Source organism: Salvelinus namaycush, chromosome 28 (genome assembly GCF_016432855.1).
Source record: "Salvelinus namaycush isolate Seneca chromosome 28, SaNama_1.0, whole genome shotgun sequence".
Classification (NCBI taxonomy): Eukaryota; Metazoa; Chordata; class Actinopteri; order Salmoniformes; family Salmonidae; genus Salvelinus; species Salvelinus namaycush.
In genome coordinates, this window is record NC_052334.1 from 16,863,799 (window position 1) to 16,881,956 (window position 18,158).

The following is an 18,158-nucleotide window of genomic DNA, read 5'->3' on the forward strand; positions in this document are numbered from 1 at the left end:
CTCGTCTTCTGTAGCAAACCATTGCCCCTGTAGCTGGAGGGAGATGGAAGTTCCTCTCGTCTTCTGTAGCAACCTATTGCCCCTGTGGCTGGAAGGAGATGGAAGTTCCTCTCGTCTTCTGTAGCAACCCATTGCCCCTGTAGCTGGAGGGAGATGGAAGTTCCTCTCGTCTTCTGTAGCAACCCATTGCCCCTGTAGCTGGAGGGAGATGGAAGTTCCTCTCGTCTTCTGTAGCAACCCATTGCCCCTGTAGCTGGAGGGAGATGGAAGTTCCTCTCGTCTTCTGTAGCAACCCATTGCCCCTGTAGCTGGAAGGAGATGGAAGTTCCTCTCGTCTTCTGTAGCAACCCATTGCCCCTGTAGCTGGAGGGAGATGGAAGTTCCTCTCGTCTTCTGTAGCAACCCATTGCCCCTGTAGCTGGAGGGAGATGGAAGTTCCTCTCGTCTTCTGTAGCAACCCATTGCCCCTGTAGCTGGAGGGAGATGGAAGTTCCTCTCGTCTTCTGTAGCAACCCATTGCCCCTGTAGCTGGAGGGAAATTGAAGCTCCTCTCGTCTACATTAGCAAAACATGTCATGTTTCTCTGTGGGGCTCAAGTCCACACAAAAACAGCTCTCTGCAGGTAGAAATGTGACCCATCTAAGAGAGCTCGACATATAATGGTTTAGTAGTGGACTGAACAGAAAGGTCAGTGTGTTTTTGTTCCGCATTGTATGAGTTGGGGGATACAGAGAATCACTACAGAGTGGTGTGTGTGAGAGAGAGAGAGGTGTGTGAGAGGTGTGAGAGAGAGAGAGAGAGAGAGGTGTGAGAGAGAGAGAGAGAGAGAGAGAGAGAGAGAGAGAGAGAGAGAGAGAGAGAGCATTGGGTCTCTCTCTGCAGGGGAGCAGTGAGAGCATCTAAAAAAGCAACACAGAATAACCCACCCCTGCTGACTGGATGAAAGGGAGTGAGAGGGACACAGACAGACATGGCTGCGGTCCAAACACTTAAAAGACACACCCTATCCCCTCAGCCCTCAAGTATACACTTGCAGGGCGAGGGAGGAAGGAATGATTTTTAAATGGACCGCCCTTGGCCGGAAATTCACCACTTGTTCATCCCGCGATGATTGTGTTTTCAGCCTGAGGTAGCTTATGGGTGCTTTATATGCGCTACAGTCAATTATGAGAATTATGTCTACTTATATTAAATATATCATCCTTAATATACGCCTGATGTACGATAGCTAGCAAATTAATTTGCTAACTAATGTTAGCCTGCCTAGCCTGCCTAAATGTTTGTCTACAATTTCCAAAAGATAACCAAACAAAAACATATTTACTTTTTACGAGACGTGTTTGTGCCGTCATGTGCATTACTAGTACAATTTCTAACTTATTTGCATTTGTTGTTACTTATACTTGTATGTTGACTTCTCCATTGATGTTGTTTTTAAGTTTTCGCAGACTTTTCTTAGCGGATGTACAAACGTCGTGAATTGAATTTTGGGGAGTTTCAGGCCCCGGAGTGAACATAATTATACACTCGCAAAGCCGACTAAAAACGAGGGCTGAGGGGCTTACGTTGCAAACTTCCCTTGCTTGGCTAATCATTTGGACCAGCCTCCAAGATCATGAAGGGATTCCCGCAATGGCATAAGGCGAGGGTAAGTGTATGAGGGTGAGTCTTAAGTGTTTGGACCGCAGCCCTAGTGTGTGCATCTCAATAAAAGTTCATAACAGGGTTGCAGTCAGACATGATCTTTTTCACACAGACACCAACTGCCGTTCATAGAACACCATAAGACCTTTTTCGTGAGTGAGTCGTCTGAGTCGGGGGGCATCCGTGTGGAGACGTGGAACATGACCTCAACGGTGGAGGTGGCGAAGTAAGGCGTGGTCAGACCAGTGCTCTTGTTCCTCTGAAGACCTCCCATAAAGCCACAGTGACTGGTCAAGTTCACCTGGTATACAGGAAAAGAGATCATCAAACTTCCATAAGATACACTAAAGCAAGAAGTGGGCCATCAAAGTGTTTTCAGTGTTCTAAATCAGGCACAGAAAAATATAAATCAATAGTAATATAACTCGACTATAACCCGCTAATGAATATAAAAAAATAAAAACAGGTAACCACGTTAAGAAAACCTACTCTTTCCATGACATTGACTGACCAGGTGAATCCAGGTGAAAGCTATGATCCCTTATTGATGTCACCTGTTAAATCCACTTCAAATCAGTGTAGATGAAGGGGAGGAGACAGGTGAAAGAACGATTTTAAGCCTTGAGACAATTGAGAAATGGATTGTGTACATGTGCCATTCAGAGGGTGAATGGTCAAGATTACATCATTTAAGTGCCTTTGAACAGGGTACGGTAGTACAGTGGTTGCTCAACTAAAAGTTTTGAGATTATGCTGCGGGACTTAGAAGTAATTTGTGGTTTAGTACGGTACCCTGCGTCACTGCTTCATTGCTCCAGAACAGGGCAAGGGGAGCACTGATTATGCTTACTGGAAAATACTCTTTCAAAATTAATGGAAGAGGCAAGTGGAAGGGGGAAAAGACAGTGCTGCTCTGAGACAAGCATGGGGACTGGTCTTGATAAATCAATGAGATTTCTATTTTCACTGAATCTCCGTTTGGGTATTGGTTATGCTACAATTAGGGTGTGGAAATGTTATGCTCTTAGTACTGTAGCCTACTCCCGACTGGTCACGTTGTACAGCGCCATATTTTCCTAACGGAAACACTGAGGGTTTCTTTGTTCCTGGAATAGAAACATATTATTAATCAAATTAATTAAGCAACATTTCTTAAAATCAATCCCATATACTATGTTCTTACAAAAAAAGGTTTTAAATTCTCTAGTACAGCCAATATTGCAGACTGTCAAATGCTTCTCAAAGATGTTAGTGCTAGTTTGACCACCAGAGGACTAGCATTAATGGCTGACAATTAAATAACGTGCCATAGAATTCTGAGGTAGCCCGCAAGGTGGGCTCCAGTATGATGCAACTTTTACAGGAAAAAACACTGTAGGTTCATGTCAAGAACTGCAACACTGCTGGGTTTTTCACACTCAACAGTTTCCTGTATCAAGAATGGTCCACCACCCAAAGGACATCCAGCTAACTTGACACAACTGTGGGAAACATTGGAGTCAACATGGGCCAGTGTCCCTGTGAAATGCTATCGACACCTTGTAGAGTCCATGACCCGACGAATTGAAGGGGTTGCAACTCAATATTAGGAAGGTGTTCCTAATGTTTTGTGCACTCAGCGTACAGAGATGCTGAAAGGTTGTAATGGAGAGAGAGGGGTCTGTCTTACCTCCCAGCCCAGCCCAGAGACAAAGTCCTCGTAGGCCTGACTCCCCCTGGTATTACACAGGATAGAGTGCTTGTCCTCCTGCCCCTCCGCCACGTAAAACACGGCTATTTTGTGCGTCTCTCGACTACAGGAAAAGATGTCAAATGAAAGGAAAGATAAGGAATAAGAAAAAATATATAAGAAACATAAGGAAACATTTTTGTTGTTCCCTAAAAGTAAAACAGTCTGAGGAAGAAGAACCACTAACATACCACTGTCTGGAGTCGAGGTTCTTAAGCTCTCTAAGCAGCTTCTCGTTCTTCTTCAGGAGATGGAAGTTGCTCCTATAACAGAGAACAACAAGTGTATAAGCCATTGGCATAAAGAATTGTGACATAGCCTACAGATTCTATGTAGAATCTATTTACAACACAGTGATGTCTTGGAAAATATTCTAAAGTATTCGGAAGCTTGACAGCAACAAGACACTGAGAATGGACAATAAAGTATAACTTTTATTCTATTCACAACAACATTAGCCAGGCCTGTCCTCACTCCCTACAGGCAGACAGTGATCAGGTGATTAGGTCTATACTACACAGATATTCACTAAGTAGCCTTCAGACTTCTCCCTCCGCCTGCCGCAGACTACCTCTCCATCATTAGCAGGCCCACATGTCTAATTGGCCTCCTCTTTGTTTTTGTCACAGCATTTCCTGGAACATCAGACCAATCGAGTCAAACCACAGCCAAACAAGTGGTGGCAGGAATTCTGGGAAATAAATACAAAATCCTTATCACAGTACTTATCACAGCTAAAAACACGAATACACTGCAACTTTATAGCAAGCGATGGACAGCTCGAGATCCTGAGAAATCAATACGTTTAGATCTTAGTTACCACCCCGGTGTAACAACACGTGAGATCTGGAGCTTTAAAACCTTGCCTTATTTCCCCCAATCTGGAGTTTGAACATTAGCTGCTTATGCCTGGTCAAGTTCGAACAGAGGGGGGGAACAATGACGGCTCATGTAAAAGCCACGACTACTTTTTAAAAAATGACTTTGTTTCGTGGTGTTTTTCCTCCTCCCTCTCACCATTTGAGTATGGGCCTATTTATTAGCTTGTTATAATGTAACAGTCTTAATTATTTCCATTGAAAGTGAGCCATTTCAAAGGCGGCAATCAGGAACAGCACACTCGCTCGCCCACGCACCGGGGTATGAATGCCAGGAGAGAGAGTAAGAGAGAAATAAAGAGAAAAAGAAAGCGCGAGCAGGACAATGGCTCATTAAAGGCCATCTCCTCCTGACTCCTTTCTGCTCCCTCAGTAATTGAGGAAAAATGTACTTACTACGACTGTGATGTGGTTGTGTCACCGAGCTATCTTAAGATGAAAGCACAAATGGTTAGTCTCTCTGTATAAGACCATCTGCTAAATTGCTTAAAATGTCAAATATAGTCCATCCAGGGTTTCGCAGGAATACATTTTTATAACATTTGGCCACAAAAATGCTTGATTTTGCTGTGGCAATTCGGACATTTTGCAAGGCAATATGAGATGATTTTGTAAAATCTGTCGCAAAAAAGGCGCTGAAGAGGGAAGACATTTGTTGACCTGAGGCTTGAATGAACCATAATATAATGTGCAGTGATTGGTTGAAATGGCAAGCCCTCGCTTTGTGCTGTGGTGATGGGTCAGTTCTATGCAACAAAATCGCGATGATTTGACAGTTTTTTGTGGAAATATTGCGGTGACTGGTCAAATTTGCATGCCCTGCGATCACAGAATTACGGAATCCTGGAGGGACTGAAAATGTAAAATGTTTGGTATATTTTACATTTTCAGTCCCTCCAGGATTCCGTAATTCTGCGTTCGCTACAGTTGCAGGGCTCTGAAAAGTCTCTGTGTTTGTGTGTCTTTGTATTCTCTCTTTGCATGATGTGAGTAGGCTAATATACTGAACACAAATATAAAATGCAACATGCAACAATTTCAAAGATTTTACTGAGTTACAGTTCAAATAAGAAAATCAGTCAACTGAAATAAATTTATTAGACCCTAATCTATGGATTTCACATGACTGGGAATACAGATATGCATATGTTGGTCACAGATACCTTAAAAAAAGTCTGTATCTGGTGTGACCACCAACTGCCTCATGCAGCGCGACACTTCTCATTCGCATAGGGCTGATCAGTCTGTTGACTGTGGCCTGTAGAATATTGTCCCACTCCTCTTCAATGGCGGTGCGAAGTTGCTGGATATTGGTGGGAACTGGAACACGCTCTGTCGTACACGTCGATCCAGAACATCCCAAACATGCTCAACTGGTGACATGTTTGGAGAGTATGCAGGCCATGGAAGAACATTTTCAGCTTCCAGGAATTGTGTACAGATCCTTGTGACATGGGGCCGTGCATGATCACGCTGAAACATGAGGTGATGGCGGTAGATGATTGGTAACACAATGGGCCTCAGGATCTCGTCACGGTATCTCTGTGCAATCAAATTGCCATTGATAAAATGCAATTGTGTTCGATGTCCGTAGCTTATGCCTGCCCATACCATAACCCCACTACCACCATGGGACACTCTGTTGACATCAGCAAACCGCTCGCCCACATGACGCCATACACGAGGTCTGAGGTTGAGGCCGGTTGGACATACTACCAAATTCTCTAAAGCGACGTTGGAGGCGGCTTATGGTAGAGAAATTAACATTAAATTCATGCCAATTGCATGCTTCCTCAAAACTTGAGACATCTGTGTCATTGTGTTGTGTGACAAAACTGCACATTTTAGAGTGGCCTTATTGTTCCCAGCACAAGGTGCATCTGTATAATGATTATGTTGTCAGGTGGATGGATTATCTTGGCAAAGGAGAAATGCTCACTAACAGGGATGTAAACAAATTTGTGCACAAAATGTGAGAGTGAAGCCGTTTGTGCTTATGGAACATTTCCTGGATCTTTAATTTCAGCTCATGAAACATGGGACCAACACTTTACATGTTATGTTTATATTTTTGTTCAGTATAAATTAATGTTCTAGTCCCTCTCCCTCCATTCTACTGATAAGATGACCTCTCATATACATAAATCTGTTAAAGATATATTTTGTGAAAGAGTAACGAATGGGATAAATTAACAGAAGGGGCTATTTTTATGTCCATCATTGCTCCTGGATAGATGTATGTGTTCGCTGAGAAACACAGCCATTAGTGCTCAATGTGACGCGCCATTTCCATTTAGCCCAATTAGTTCTCATCATTAAAGATCCAGCCTCCATCTCTAGTAATACAATAGATAATACTTCAAAGACATCAATGAAAAAAGCCATCAGAAATAGCTGCTTAAGGAAATGGATCTATGTAAAGTAATATATGTGAAGTGTGGTGATAATGAGGTGGATGAGATGACCATGTGAATAAGTGAGCGAGAGAGAGAGAAAGAAATAGAGAGAAAGAGATGCGGACAGACAAGCTACTCTAATCTGGGGCTGAGAGACAAACAAGGCTGGCAGTAGCAGTGACACATGGTGCATTTTTTCACACCCATCTGAATATAGCACAGCACCTAGAACAAGTTGAAGTTCCATCATCACATACCCATGTTCTACAAGAGTCTACTGGATCTCTCCAAATGTGCCAGTTCTGTAAACAATAGGCTACCTGCAGAATAAAGTTATTTTGCCATAACAACTTTGAATTGTTGCTTTTTTTTTGTAGACTATGATGTTGGTCATGTTCAGTAGGGCACACCGTAATAAAGCATTTCCAAACTGAAAAAGGGCTTTTCAAATTGAACTAGTTTGGGTAATACAGTGCCTTCAGAAAATATTCAACCCCCTCTACTTTTTCCACATTTTGTTGTTTTACAGCCTGAATCTAAAATTGATTCAATGTAGATTTTGTGTCACTGGCCTACACACAATACCCCATAATGTCAAAGTAGAATTATGTTTTTGCTCACTGTGTGCAATAATAGTGTTAAACATGATTTTTTTTTTTAAATCCCTACCTCATCTCTGTACCCCACACATACAATTATCTGTAAGGTCCCTCAGTCGAGCAGTGAATTTCAACCACAGATTCAACCACAAAGACCAGGTTTTCCAATGCCTCGCAAAAAGGAGTACATATTGGTAGATGGATAACATTCTTAAAAAGCAGACATTGAATATCACTTTGAGCAGAGTGAAGTTATTAATGACATTTTGGATGGTGTATCAATACACCCAGTGACTACAAAGATACAGTGCATTCGGAAAGTATTCAGACCCCTTGCTTTTTTCCACAGTTACAGCCTTATTCTAAAATTGATAAAAATGCTTTTTCCCCCCTCATCAATCTACAAACAATACCACGTAATGACAAAGCATTATAAAAAAATATTTATATAAGTATTCAAGCCACTCCTGCATTGTTTTGGCTATGTGCTTAGGGTCGTTGTCCTGTTGGAAGGTGAACCTTCGCCCCAGTCTGAGGTCCAAAGCACTCTGGAGCAGGTTTTCATCAAGGATCTCTCTGTACTTTGCTCTGTTCATCTTCCCTCGATCCTGACTAGTCTCCCAGTCCCTGCCTCCCTGCCACTGAAAAAACATCCCAACAGCATGATGCTGCCACCACCATGCTTCACCGTAGGGATGGTGCCAGGTTTCCTCCAGACGTGACGCCCTAGACGTGGATCTTGGTCACCTCCCTGAGCAATCTCCCCCGATTGCTCAGTTTGGCCGGGCGGCCAGCTCTAGGAAGAGTCTTGGTGGTTCCAAACTTCTTCCATTTCCAAATCATGTCCAATCAATTTAATACATTTTTTTTTATATCTGAGAATTAACCAATGATATCAGGCCACACCCGGCCATGATTACAGACACCTGTGTGTGTCCTTTGACACGATATAAACTAGTCACCCCGCAGTGTTTGTCATTATACCCTGATTAAGACAGCTTGTCTGTCGAAACGTTGGTTATTAGGTTATTAATTTCTTGCATCGGAGCTCCTAGAGTGTGCGGCTCTCGTTAATTTTTGAAGTGTTCCACTCCACTAGCCAGCACCTTGCCTAAATAGGTGTGCGTTTATTTTGCCTCTAGATCAATCAATTTAATATACCACAGGTGGACTCCAATCAAGTTGTAGAAACATCAAGGATGATCAATAGAAACAGGATGCACCTGAGCTTAATTTCGAGTCGCATAGCAGAGGGTCTGAATACTTTTGTAAATAATGTATTTCTGTTTTTATGTAAAATATTTTTGCAAAGATTTCTAAAACCTGTTTTCGCATAGTCATTATGGGGTATTGTGTGTAGATAGATTTTTATTTATTTAATCCATTTTAGAATAAGGCTGTAACGTATCAAAATGTGGAAAAAGGGAAAGGGTCTGAATACTTTCCGAATGCACTGTATACAGGCGTCCTTCCTAACTCAGTTGCCGGAGAGGAAGGAAACCGCTCAGGGATTTCACCATGAGGCAATTGTAACTTTAAAACAGTTACAGAGTTTAATGGCTGTGATAGGAGAAAACTGAGGATGGATCAACAACATTGTAGTTACTCCACAATACTAACCTAAATGACAGAGTGAAAAGAAGGAAGCCTGTACAGAATATATATATTCCAAAACATGCATCATGTTTGCATTAAGGCACTAAAGTAAAACTGCAAAAAAATGTCCTGAATACAAAGCTTTATGTTCTGGGCAAATCTAATAAAACACATCACGGAGTACCACTCTTCATATTTCCAAGCATTGTGGTGGCTGCATCATGTTATGGGTATGCTCGTCATCGGCAAGGACCAAGGAGCTTTTTAAGGATAAAAATAAACAGAATAGAGCTAAGCACAGGCAAAATCCTAGGAAGAAAACCTGGTTTAGTCTGCTTTCCAACAGACACTGGGAGACAGAATCACCTTCCAGCAGAACAATAACCTAAAATGCAAGGCCAAATATACACTGGAGTTGCTTACCAAGCCTAGATTCAATGTTCCTGAGTGGCCTAGTTACAGTATTTAATTAAAAATCATCTTGAAAATATATGGCAATGATCGACAACCAACTTGACAGAACTTGAAGAATTTTGAAAACAATAAATGGGCAAATGTTGCACAATCCAGGGGTGGACAGCTCTTAAACTTACCCAGAAAGACTCACAGCTGTAATCGCTGCAAAAGTTGATTCTGACTTGTATTGACTCAGTGGTGTGAATACTTACAGTATGTAAATGAGATATTTCTGTATTTCATTTTCAATAAATTTGCAAACATTTCTAAAAACATGTTTTCACTAAGGCATTATGAGGTATTGTGTTTAGATGGGTGAGAATAACATATATTTAATCCATTTTGAAGTCATGCTGTAACGCAACAAAATATGGAATAAGTCAAGAGGTATGAATACTTTCTGAAGGCACTGCACTTCCCAGTTTCAAAAGGTTTTCTCCTGTTGTGTGCCCCACTGAACAGGACCCTGGTTTGTGGTGTGGTGTGTCTCTCTCACCTCTTCTCCCAGGAGTTCATGCCCAGGATGTTGAGTAGCAACCTGCAGTAGTAGAAGGCTGACTGGGGCCTCTGAGGCCCTGGCTCCCCTTGCTCCATGGCCCTCATGTTCAGCCCATTCCCCCTGTGCACCGCAAAGTCCCTCTCCTCTGCACACTGCTTCAGGATGGAGTTGATCACGTCGTTCTCCTGCTTCTCCGACACGCAGACAGGGGGTGGGGCGGGGATGTTAAGGGGGCCTCCGGCACGCTGAAGGCACTCGGGGCTGGAGTAACCCAGGTACTGCAGCATCTCATCTAGAACATCTTCTTCTCGCAGGGAGTTCCAGGACGGGACCGCCTCGCGACACACACGCTTAGCTTGCGGGGCCATGAGCTCCAACACACCTTCCACTTCCTCCTCTTCTTCCTCTCCTTCCTCCTCCACAGCCTCCCCCTGCTCCTCCTCTCCCAGCACCACCACCTCCTCCTCTTCCTCCAGTGCTGCCCCCTCTTGCCTCTCCTCTTCTTCCTTCTCTATAGGGTCTCCAACCCAGTTCTTCTCCTTCTCCCCTTCTGTAGTCCTTCTCTCTGTTGGTGTGTTACTGTAGAGGTGCAGGGGCTGATTGGGAACACCACAGTGAGGTGGCCCGTACAGCACAGCCGAATCCCACGAGTGTTTTCCGGAGATGTCTCGGACGATAACCCTCACACAGGCACTGGTGGTGGTGAGGCCTGCAGACATTCCTCCACCAGGCACACCGTCCTCAGCACGGACCTGCAGACAGGATAGGAGGGTGGTGCCGTTCAGGACAAAGAACTGTAGGTTGGGCCCATCGAAGAGCTCTGGGGCCAGGTCAGGGCTATCGCTGTAGGGGTTGTCCATGTTCTCACACACCTGGCTGGTCAGGGTAGCAGGGCCTCCAGACATGGGGTAGTGCCCAAGGTGGTTGACCAGGTGGGTGATGACTGTCCTGGCCGCGATGGAGATCAGACCATGCTGGATACGGCTCCGCACTACAGGGGGAGAGGAAGAGGTAAATAATAAGGAGATATTAAGAGCTCTAAAACAAGAACAAGGGGATATAATGGACACTGTTTAATGTTGACATTGCAGCATTTCTCAAGACCAGTTCCAATAAACAGGAGAAAAGACAGAAAAAGCCAGCCAGCCAGTCAGTAGATAACATGTGGGTATCAGCTCAACCCAGTGGGACCAGGTATTTCTAGTGTTACCCTCCAACAGAGGGTAAAGGGATGAAGGAATCTAGCCAATCAAAAGTAAAATGCTAGATACCAGTAACAACAACGCCAGACACCAGTAACAACAACGCCAGACACCAGTAACAACAACGCCAGACACCAGTAACAACAACGCCAGACACCAGTAACAACAACGCCAGACACCAGTTACAACAACGCCAGACACCAGTTACAACAACGCCAGACACCAGTTACAACAACGCCAGACACCAGTTACAACAACGCCAGACACCAGTTACAACAACGCCAGACACCAGTTACAACAACGCCAGACACCAGTTACAACAACGCCAGACACCAGTTACAACAACGCCAGACACCAGTTACAACAACGCCAGACACCAGTTACAACAACGCCAGACACCAGTTACAACAACGCCAGACACCAGTTACAACAACGCCAGACACCAGTTACAACAACGCCAGACACCAGTTACAACAACGCCAGACACCAGTTACAACAACGCCAGACACCAGTTACAACAACGCCAGACACCAGTTACAACAACGCCAGACACCAGTTACAACGACGCTAGATACCAGTTACAACGCTAGATACCTCAATGGTTCCAATGGAGAATCTTTTTACATTTCTGGGTGGCACCACGCAGAGAACAATCTGATGCCATGACACTCAGTGTTCTACCAACCATCTCTTTCCAATAAGCATAATTACAGCCCCAGAGCTAGATAAACCCTGAGTGAGCCATTACAGGGAAAAGGAATGTGACAGGACAGGAGGACAGGTTTCTCTCTCGCTCTCTCTCTCTCCAATTAAATCTAGGGGGGCCTTTAAGGCACAGATCTTTCTTGGAAAAGCATTTTTTATCTCAATGAGACAAACCTATGTAAATAAAGGTTAAATCTCTCCCTCCCTCCATCTTTCCTCCGATACCCCAAAAGAAAAGGAAAGGAATGAAATTAACAAATAAATTGATAGATCGAGGACCAGAGGGAAAAGGGGAGTTTGTTGCTAAGGAAGGAAGCATGCCTCACAAAGTGCTCCAATGATTAGTCATTATCCCCTGCTGGGAAAAGCTGCAGGTGTCCCCTGCTGCTCTGAATCTAACACAGGACACATAGGAGCCTAGCTGCATTCACATCACATCCAGTCTATAGGAGAAGGAATCAGAGTAGGGGAGAGGTAGAGATTAAGACAGAGGACGAGGAGGAGAAGAAGAGGGCGTTATGTTCTTACCCTCAGTGACAGGCTGTAGTTTGGAGGAGCGTTCTGAGTCAGGGGAGTGGAGGGGCTCTGGTTCCTTCAGACTCTCCAGTAGCAGGAAGGGGTCGTAGTCTGGACTGGTCAGGTCTGACAGGTTCATAGGAAAATACCTAGGGCTGTTGAAGTTCTGGGCCCCATACACACAGCCATGCAGCACCTGGGAGGAGAAGAGGGAGAGTGGGAAAGAAGAGTAAGACCCAAGAAAACAATCAATGAACACTACTGCACTATTTCACGTGACTGTAATTTTCTATAGAGAGAAATAAAATGAGAGAGAAGAGAGAGAGCGCCAAAGAATGAGAGACAGAGAGAGAAAGGAGAGAGAGAAAATCGAAAGAAACTTGAGAGGTGGAATCCTTATCGGAAATAAGTAATTACATTATCTGCTGATCCCGTCACAGTGCGTTTCCGTGGAGAGAGAGAGAGAAAGGGTGGTAATGGGAAAAGAGGATGCTGTGATTGAGTGCTGACAACTGAGGGAGTGAGTGAGTGAGTCTGGGTGTGCTCAGTGCCAGCTGTAGCATGCATTAGGAAGGAGGCCCCCCAGTCTGTATTAAAGGTGTAACGCAGCAGTCCTGAACTCCATTAGGAAATGAAAGAACACTCAACACAAAATAAGTGCTACTCCATGGGTCAGGTTCCACACTCCACTGAATGCTTTGGTCAATGCTAAGCAAAGTAAAGACGGATATGTCGGCATCAAATACTGTCTTGAAGTATATCAATTCACAAAGCTACTACATAAAGCTACTATTCACAAAGCAACTACTACTACAAAAGTATGGGCAAGGGTTCTACTGGGCATACCTTGTAGATACAGCTGAGGACAGACTTGTCTGGCTTCTCCTTGTCAGGGCTGAGGGTTTGGACAGGCTGCAGCAGAGTTTTAGGAGGCAGAGCCATCACCCAGTCCAGCAGGCACAACAGCAGAGACACCACCAACTAGGGACAGGAAAGCAAAAACACAGTTTGATTTCATAAATAAAGCAGAGAACAAAATACTGTATTATGATGAGGAAAATGTTCTTCATTGAGCTTCTGCAAGAAACATGTCAGGCCGGTATACTGTAAATAGAAAAGCAACAGTTGTGATCTTGTATTATTACCAGCTCTCCATGTGACTAGGAGAGTTGTGTATGAGAAGTGACATACCCTCTTGTCCAGTTCATGAGGCGAGGATTCTGTAGCGGGAAGCAGGTGAGTGATAGTCGCTATGAGGATCTGAAACAAGAGTTAACATGTCACTGTCATTCAAAAAGGATACTCTTCAAAAACTCCAAGAATAGTTGACATACTTCATTATTAAAATGGACATGCCAATTTACCTCAACTATTTTCTTTGGAGTGTCGAGGGGGAATTTCTGAAGGTCATCGACATAGTTTATGAGCAAGTGCAGAATGTCGGAGGCCACCAGCGCGACAGTTTTATTTGGAAACTGAAAAACAATGAGACACAAACACGCACGCAATTGAGAAAAGTGTAAGGGGCTCAGGGAGACGACCCACCACCTCCTCCTCCCTCCCTCCTCCTCTCACTGTGACCCTGCCTCAGGAAGAGTGCAGAGTGCTTTCCAGTGCAGCAGGCCAGGGCCAAGACGCACACAAAACAATGGTCCGGATCACCAGCCATCCCATTTGATTGGATAACAATACATTTACATTTAAGTCATTTAGCAGACGCTCTTATCCAGAGCGACTTACAAATTGGTGCATTCACCTTATGATATCCAGTGGAACAACCACGTTACAATAGTGCATCTAAATCTTTTAAGGGGGGGGGGGGGGGGGGGGGGGTTAGAAGGATTACTTTATCCTATCCTAGGTATTCCTTAAAGAGGTGGGGTTTCAGGTGTCTCCGGAAGGTGGTGATTGACTCCGCTGACCTGGCGTCGTGAGGGAGTTTGTTCCACCATTGGGGTGCCAGAGCAGCGAACAGTTTTGACTGGGCTGAGCGGGAACTGTACTTCCTCAGAGGTAGGGAGGCGAGCAGGCCAGAGGTGGATGATGAATGACAATATGGAGAGGAGTTAGAGAAGGGGCGGTGGGGGGGGGGGGGGGGGTCAGTTGACGAGCACCCTTATTTCAGAAGACTGAAAAATAACAATTCCTTGAGGTGGGTGTTGTATGTATTCTTCATGGGATTAGCCTTCGCCTTCTGTCTGAGAAGAGTGGAGAGCACACAGAAGCCAAAATGTTGAGTCAGGCCAGATTTAGCTGGGTTGGAGTTGTGTGAGGTGGGCCAGACCAAACCAGCCGGTACTGTCTGTAAGCTTCTTCTGGCTACTCAGAGCAGAACATCTTTCTCCCACTCCAGGCAGACTGACACTGCTGTAACTGTGCCAGTCAACAACACACAGACCAGGGCAGGCCACAGGGAGATACTGCTTCTGCGCTACTGCTAACCAGAGACTGCTACAGTACAATTCCCATGGCAAGGGATGAAGGCAAGGCAACACATTTCAAAATTCTAATCACTGTGCATGGCAGATGACTCCAAAAGCATCAATAACACCAGGGTTGTGTGTTCAATTCCCATAGGGATCACATATACACTACCATTCAAAAGTTTGGGGTCACTTTATTTTTTATTTTTTAAATAACATCAAATTGATCAGAAATACAGTGTAGACATTGTTAACGTTGTAAATTACTATTGTAGCTGGAAATGGCTGATTTTAAATGGAATATCTATATAGGTGTACAGAGGCCCATTATCAACAACCATCAATCCTGTGTTCCAATGGCACGTTGTGTTAGCTAATCCAAGTTAATCATTTTAAAAGACTAATTGATCATTAGAAAACCCCTTTGCAATTATGTTAACACAGCTGAAAACTGTTGTTCTGATTAAAGAAGCAATAAAACTGGCCTCCTTTAGACTAGTTCAGTATCTAGAGCATCAGCATTTGTGGATTCGATTACAGGCTCAAAATGGCTAGAAACAAAGAACTTTCTTCTGAAACTTGTCAGTATATTCTTGTTCTGAGAAATTAAGGCTATTCCATGCGAGAAATTGGCAAGAAACTGAAGATCTCGTACAAAGCTGTGTACTACTCTCTTCACAGAACAGCGCAATCTGTCTCTAACCAGAATAGAAAGAGGAGTGGGAGGCCCCGGTGCACAACTGAGCAAGAGGACAAGTACATTAGAGTGTCTAGTTCGAGAAACAGACGCCTCACAAGTCCTCAACTGGCAGCTTCATGAAATAGTACCCGCAAAACACCAGTCTCAACGTCAACAGTGAAGAGGCGACTCTGGGATGCTGGCCTTTTTTTTTGCAAAGAAAAAGCCATATCTCAGACTGGATAATAAAAAGAAAAGATTAAGATGGGCAAAAGAACACAGACACTGGACAGAGGAACTCTGCCTAGAAGGCCAGCATCCCGGAGTCACTTCTTCACTGTTGACATTGAGACTGGTGTTTTGCAGGTAGTATTTCATGAAGCTGACCATTTTTTAAATCCATCTGATATTGACTAAATTATAGCACAGAAAACATTTTGGTGGGAATTCAGGTATTCAATTTATTTTAAAATGTCATTTGTCTTAGAATGCAGTCATACATACATTTTGTAATATTATCAGGTATTTTGTAAAAACAATATGTTAAAATAAAGAAATGATATGTGCACTTATCTATACATAATAATCAGACATATCACTATTAATGAGTGTTCATTTTCAGAAGTTGCTTTCATTTCAGCGTATCTAATTTGTAAACATTTCAACTGTATTAAATTATAACTTTTGTCTATTACCCAAAAAATGAACACCCATCAAAATAAAGTTCTTTCTTCTCTTTCTTGTGATGCAAGTGTCAAGGCGATGCGTTATATCCCAGACGAAGCTTTATCGCCGTTATAGATGCCCAATTCAGCCATTACCGGAGTGTGTTTGACAGGTCATTACAAAAATGGTTGTAACGTTAACAGGAAAAAACGACAGGCACAATTAAGATGATGAAAGAGTCACAGGGGTAAAATAAACGCAATCAATCCAGTACGCTTTAAGTGACTAGTGGATTTTGCAGCTCAAACATAGGAAGTAGATGGCTGAAAATGACAGCTCCTCATGTGAGGCATGGGCATTGTTAACAATATATTCCATTTAGCAGAAGTGGCATATTACTATATCATATATAGCTAGTTACCTTTAGAGTGACACAGATGACATTGAGGGCTTCTTTGATCTGAGGGTGCTGGGTGCCGTGGACCAACTCCTCACACAGCCAGATACCCAGACTGCACAGGGCCACACACCTGACGGGGCCAAACACAACATAACACAACTCCCGTTAATTTTCCATTGGGCTGTTTTTTATTTAACGGACCCAAATGACACACATTAGCCCATTATAAATAGCTTTAATATTTTGAGTCACAGTTGGTAACCAATAAACACAAATACACATACATAAATGTATAATCAACTAACAATACCAATGTCAGTGTGATATTGAATGAGACTAACATGGACAATACACAGGGAAGACTACAGTATAACCAAGGCCAGCTTATATTAGTCACCGGAGCCCATACAGTGACACCCTGCTCCCCATTCCCTCGCCTCATTCTTCTTACAATAATCTGCTGCTTGGCAGATGTCTTCCTCCAGTCAGGGACAGGCAAAGACTGTGTCCTTTATGGTACCCTATTCTCTATACAGGGCGCTGGTCAGAAGTAGTGCACAATGTCGGGAATAGGGTATCATTTGGTTGTTTGGTTTGTGGGGATGGGTAGTTGTGGTTTGTTGGTGGGGATGGGTGGTTGGTTGGTTGGTGGTTGTGGTTTGTTTGTGGGGATGGGTGGTTGTGGTTTGTTGGTGGGGATGGGTGGTTGGTTGGTTGGTGGTTGTGGTTTGTTGGTGGGGATGGGTGGTTGGTTGGTTGGTGGTTGTGGTTTGTTTGTGGGGATGGGTGGTTGTGGTTTGTTGGTGGGGATGGGTGGTTGGTTGGTTGGTTGGTGGTTGTGGTTTGTTGGTGGGGATGGGTGGTTGGTTGGTTGGTGGGGGTGGTTGGTTGGTGGGGTGGGTGGTTGGTTGGTTGGTGGGGGTGGTTAATTGGTGGGGGTGGTTGGTTGGTTAGTGGGGGTGGCTGGTTGGTGGGGTGGGTGGGTGGTTATTTGGTGGGGGTGGTTTTTGGTTAGTGGGGGTGGTTGGTTGGTCTTCATACCTGGCTGGGGCTGAAGGCTCATCTATGGCTGAACTCAGGATGTGTTTGATGATGTGTTCCTGAAACGAAGGACAGGGTCTATCAATAAATGATCAATCAATCAATAATTAACTGATTGAGAGATTAACGCACCCATCAGCCTGTTTTATTCTCCATTGAACAACAGGTGTGCTGCTAAATCACACACACACACACACACAAAACAGACTCCCTACTGGCTGAATTAACCAGTGTATTGTCATTCACAGCCAGACCCAGGCTATCATATGCCATAATGTGAAATTCTCTGTCCAAATATGAAACACTCTCATGCATGAAATTAGCTCTTTAACCAGCAATCAACAACAACATGCGGCACAATAACAACAAGGTCCTGTGAATGGGCGCCTGTGACATAGCTGATCACCCACTAGAGAGTTAGATAACCAAGCACTACTGCTCCCTCAGTACCACAGGGGGAAGAAATTAAAAGGTAATTGGGTTTAATGTGGGTTTGATACAACATCAAACAATAGGTGGCTTGTGTGGTCTAATGGTTACCAGTGATCAAGTGGTCTAATGGTTACTAGTGGTTACTAATGGTTACTAGTGGTCTAGTGGTTACTAGTGGTCACTAATGGTCTAGTGGTTACTAATGGTCTAGTGGTTACTAGTGGTCACTAATGGTCTAGTGGTTACTAGTGGTCTAGTGGTTACTAGTGGTCTAGTGGTTACTAGTAGTCACTAATG

The 18,158-nt window shown here is 43.9% G+C and overlaps 1 protein-coding gene across 1 annotated transcript in view; it reads right to left on the bottom strand.

The window, feature by feature from the left end:
* Positions 1-18,158, bottom strand: part of LOC120023785 (ral GTPase-activating protein subunit alpha-1-like) — a 117,118-nt gene that overhangs the window by 38,960 nt on the left and 60,000 nt on the right. The window contains exons 28-37 of the mRNA XM_038967886.1: positions 17,430-17,488; positions 16,410-16,518; positions 13,585-13,695; positions 13,412-13,480; positions 13,067-13,201; positions 12,233-12,416; positions 9,795-10,788; positions 3,565-3,636; positions 3,314-3,437; positions 1,790-1,945 (exon numbers count right to left, since the gene is read on the bottom strand). Coding sequence (XP_038823814.1) covers positions 1,790-1,945; positions 3,314-3,437; positions 3,565-3,636; positions 9,795-10,788; positions 12,233-12,416; positions 13,067-13,201; positions 13,412-13,480; positions 13,585-13,695; positions 16,410-16,518; positions 17,430-17,488 — 2,013 coding nt within the window. The remainder of the gene's footprint in view (positions 1-1,789; positions 1,946-3,313; positions 3,438-3,564; positions 3,637-9,794; positions 10,789-12,232; positions 12,417-13,066; positions 13,202-13,411; positions 13,481-13,584; positions 13,696-16,409; positions 16,519-17,429; positions 17,489-18,158) is intronic.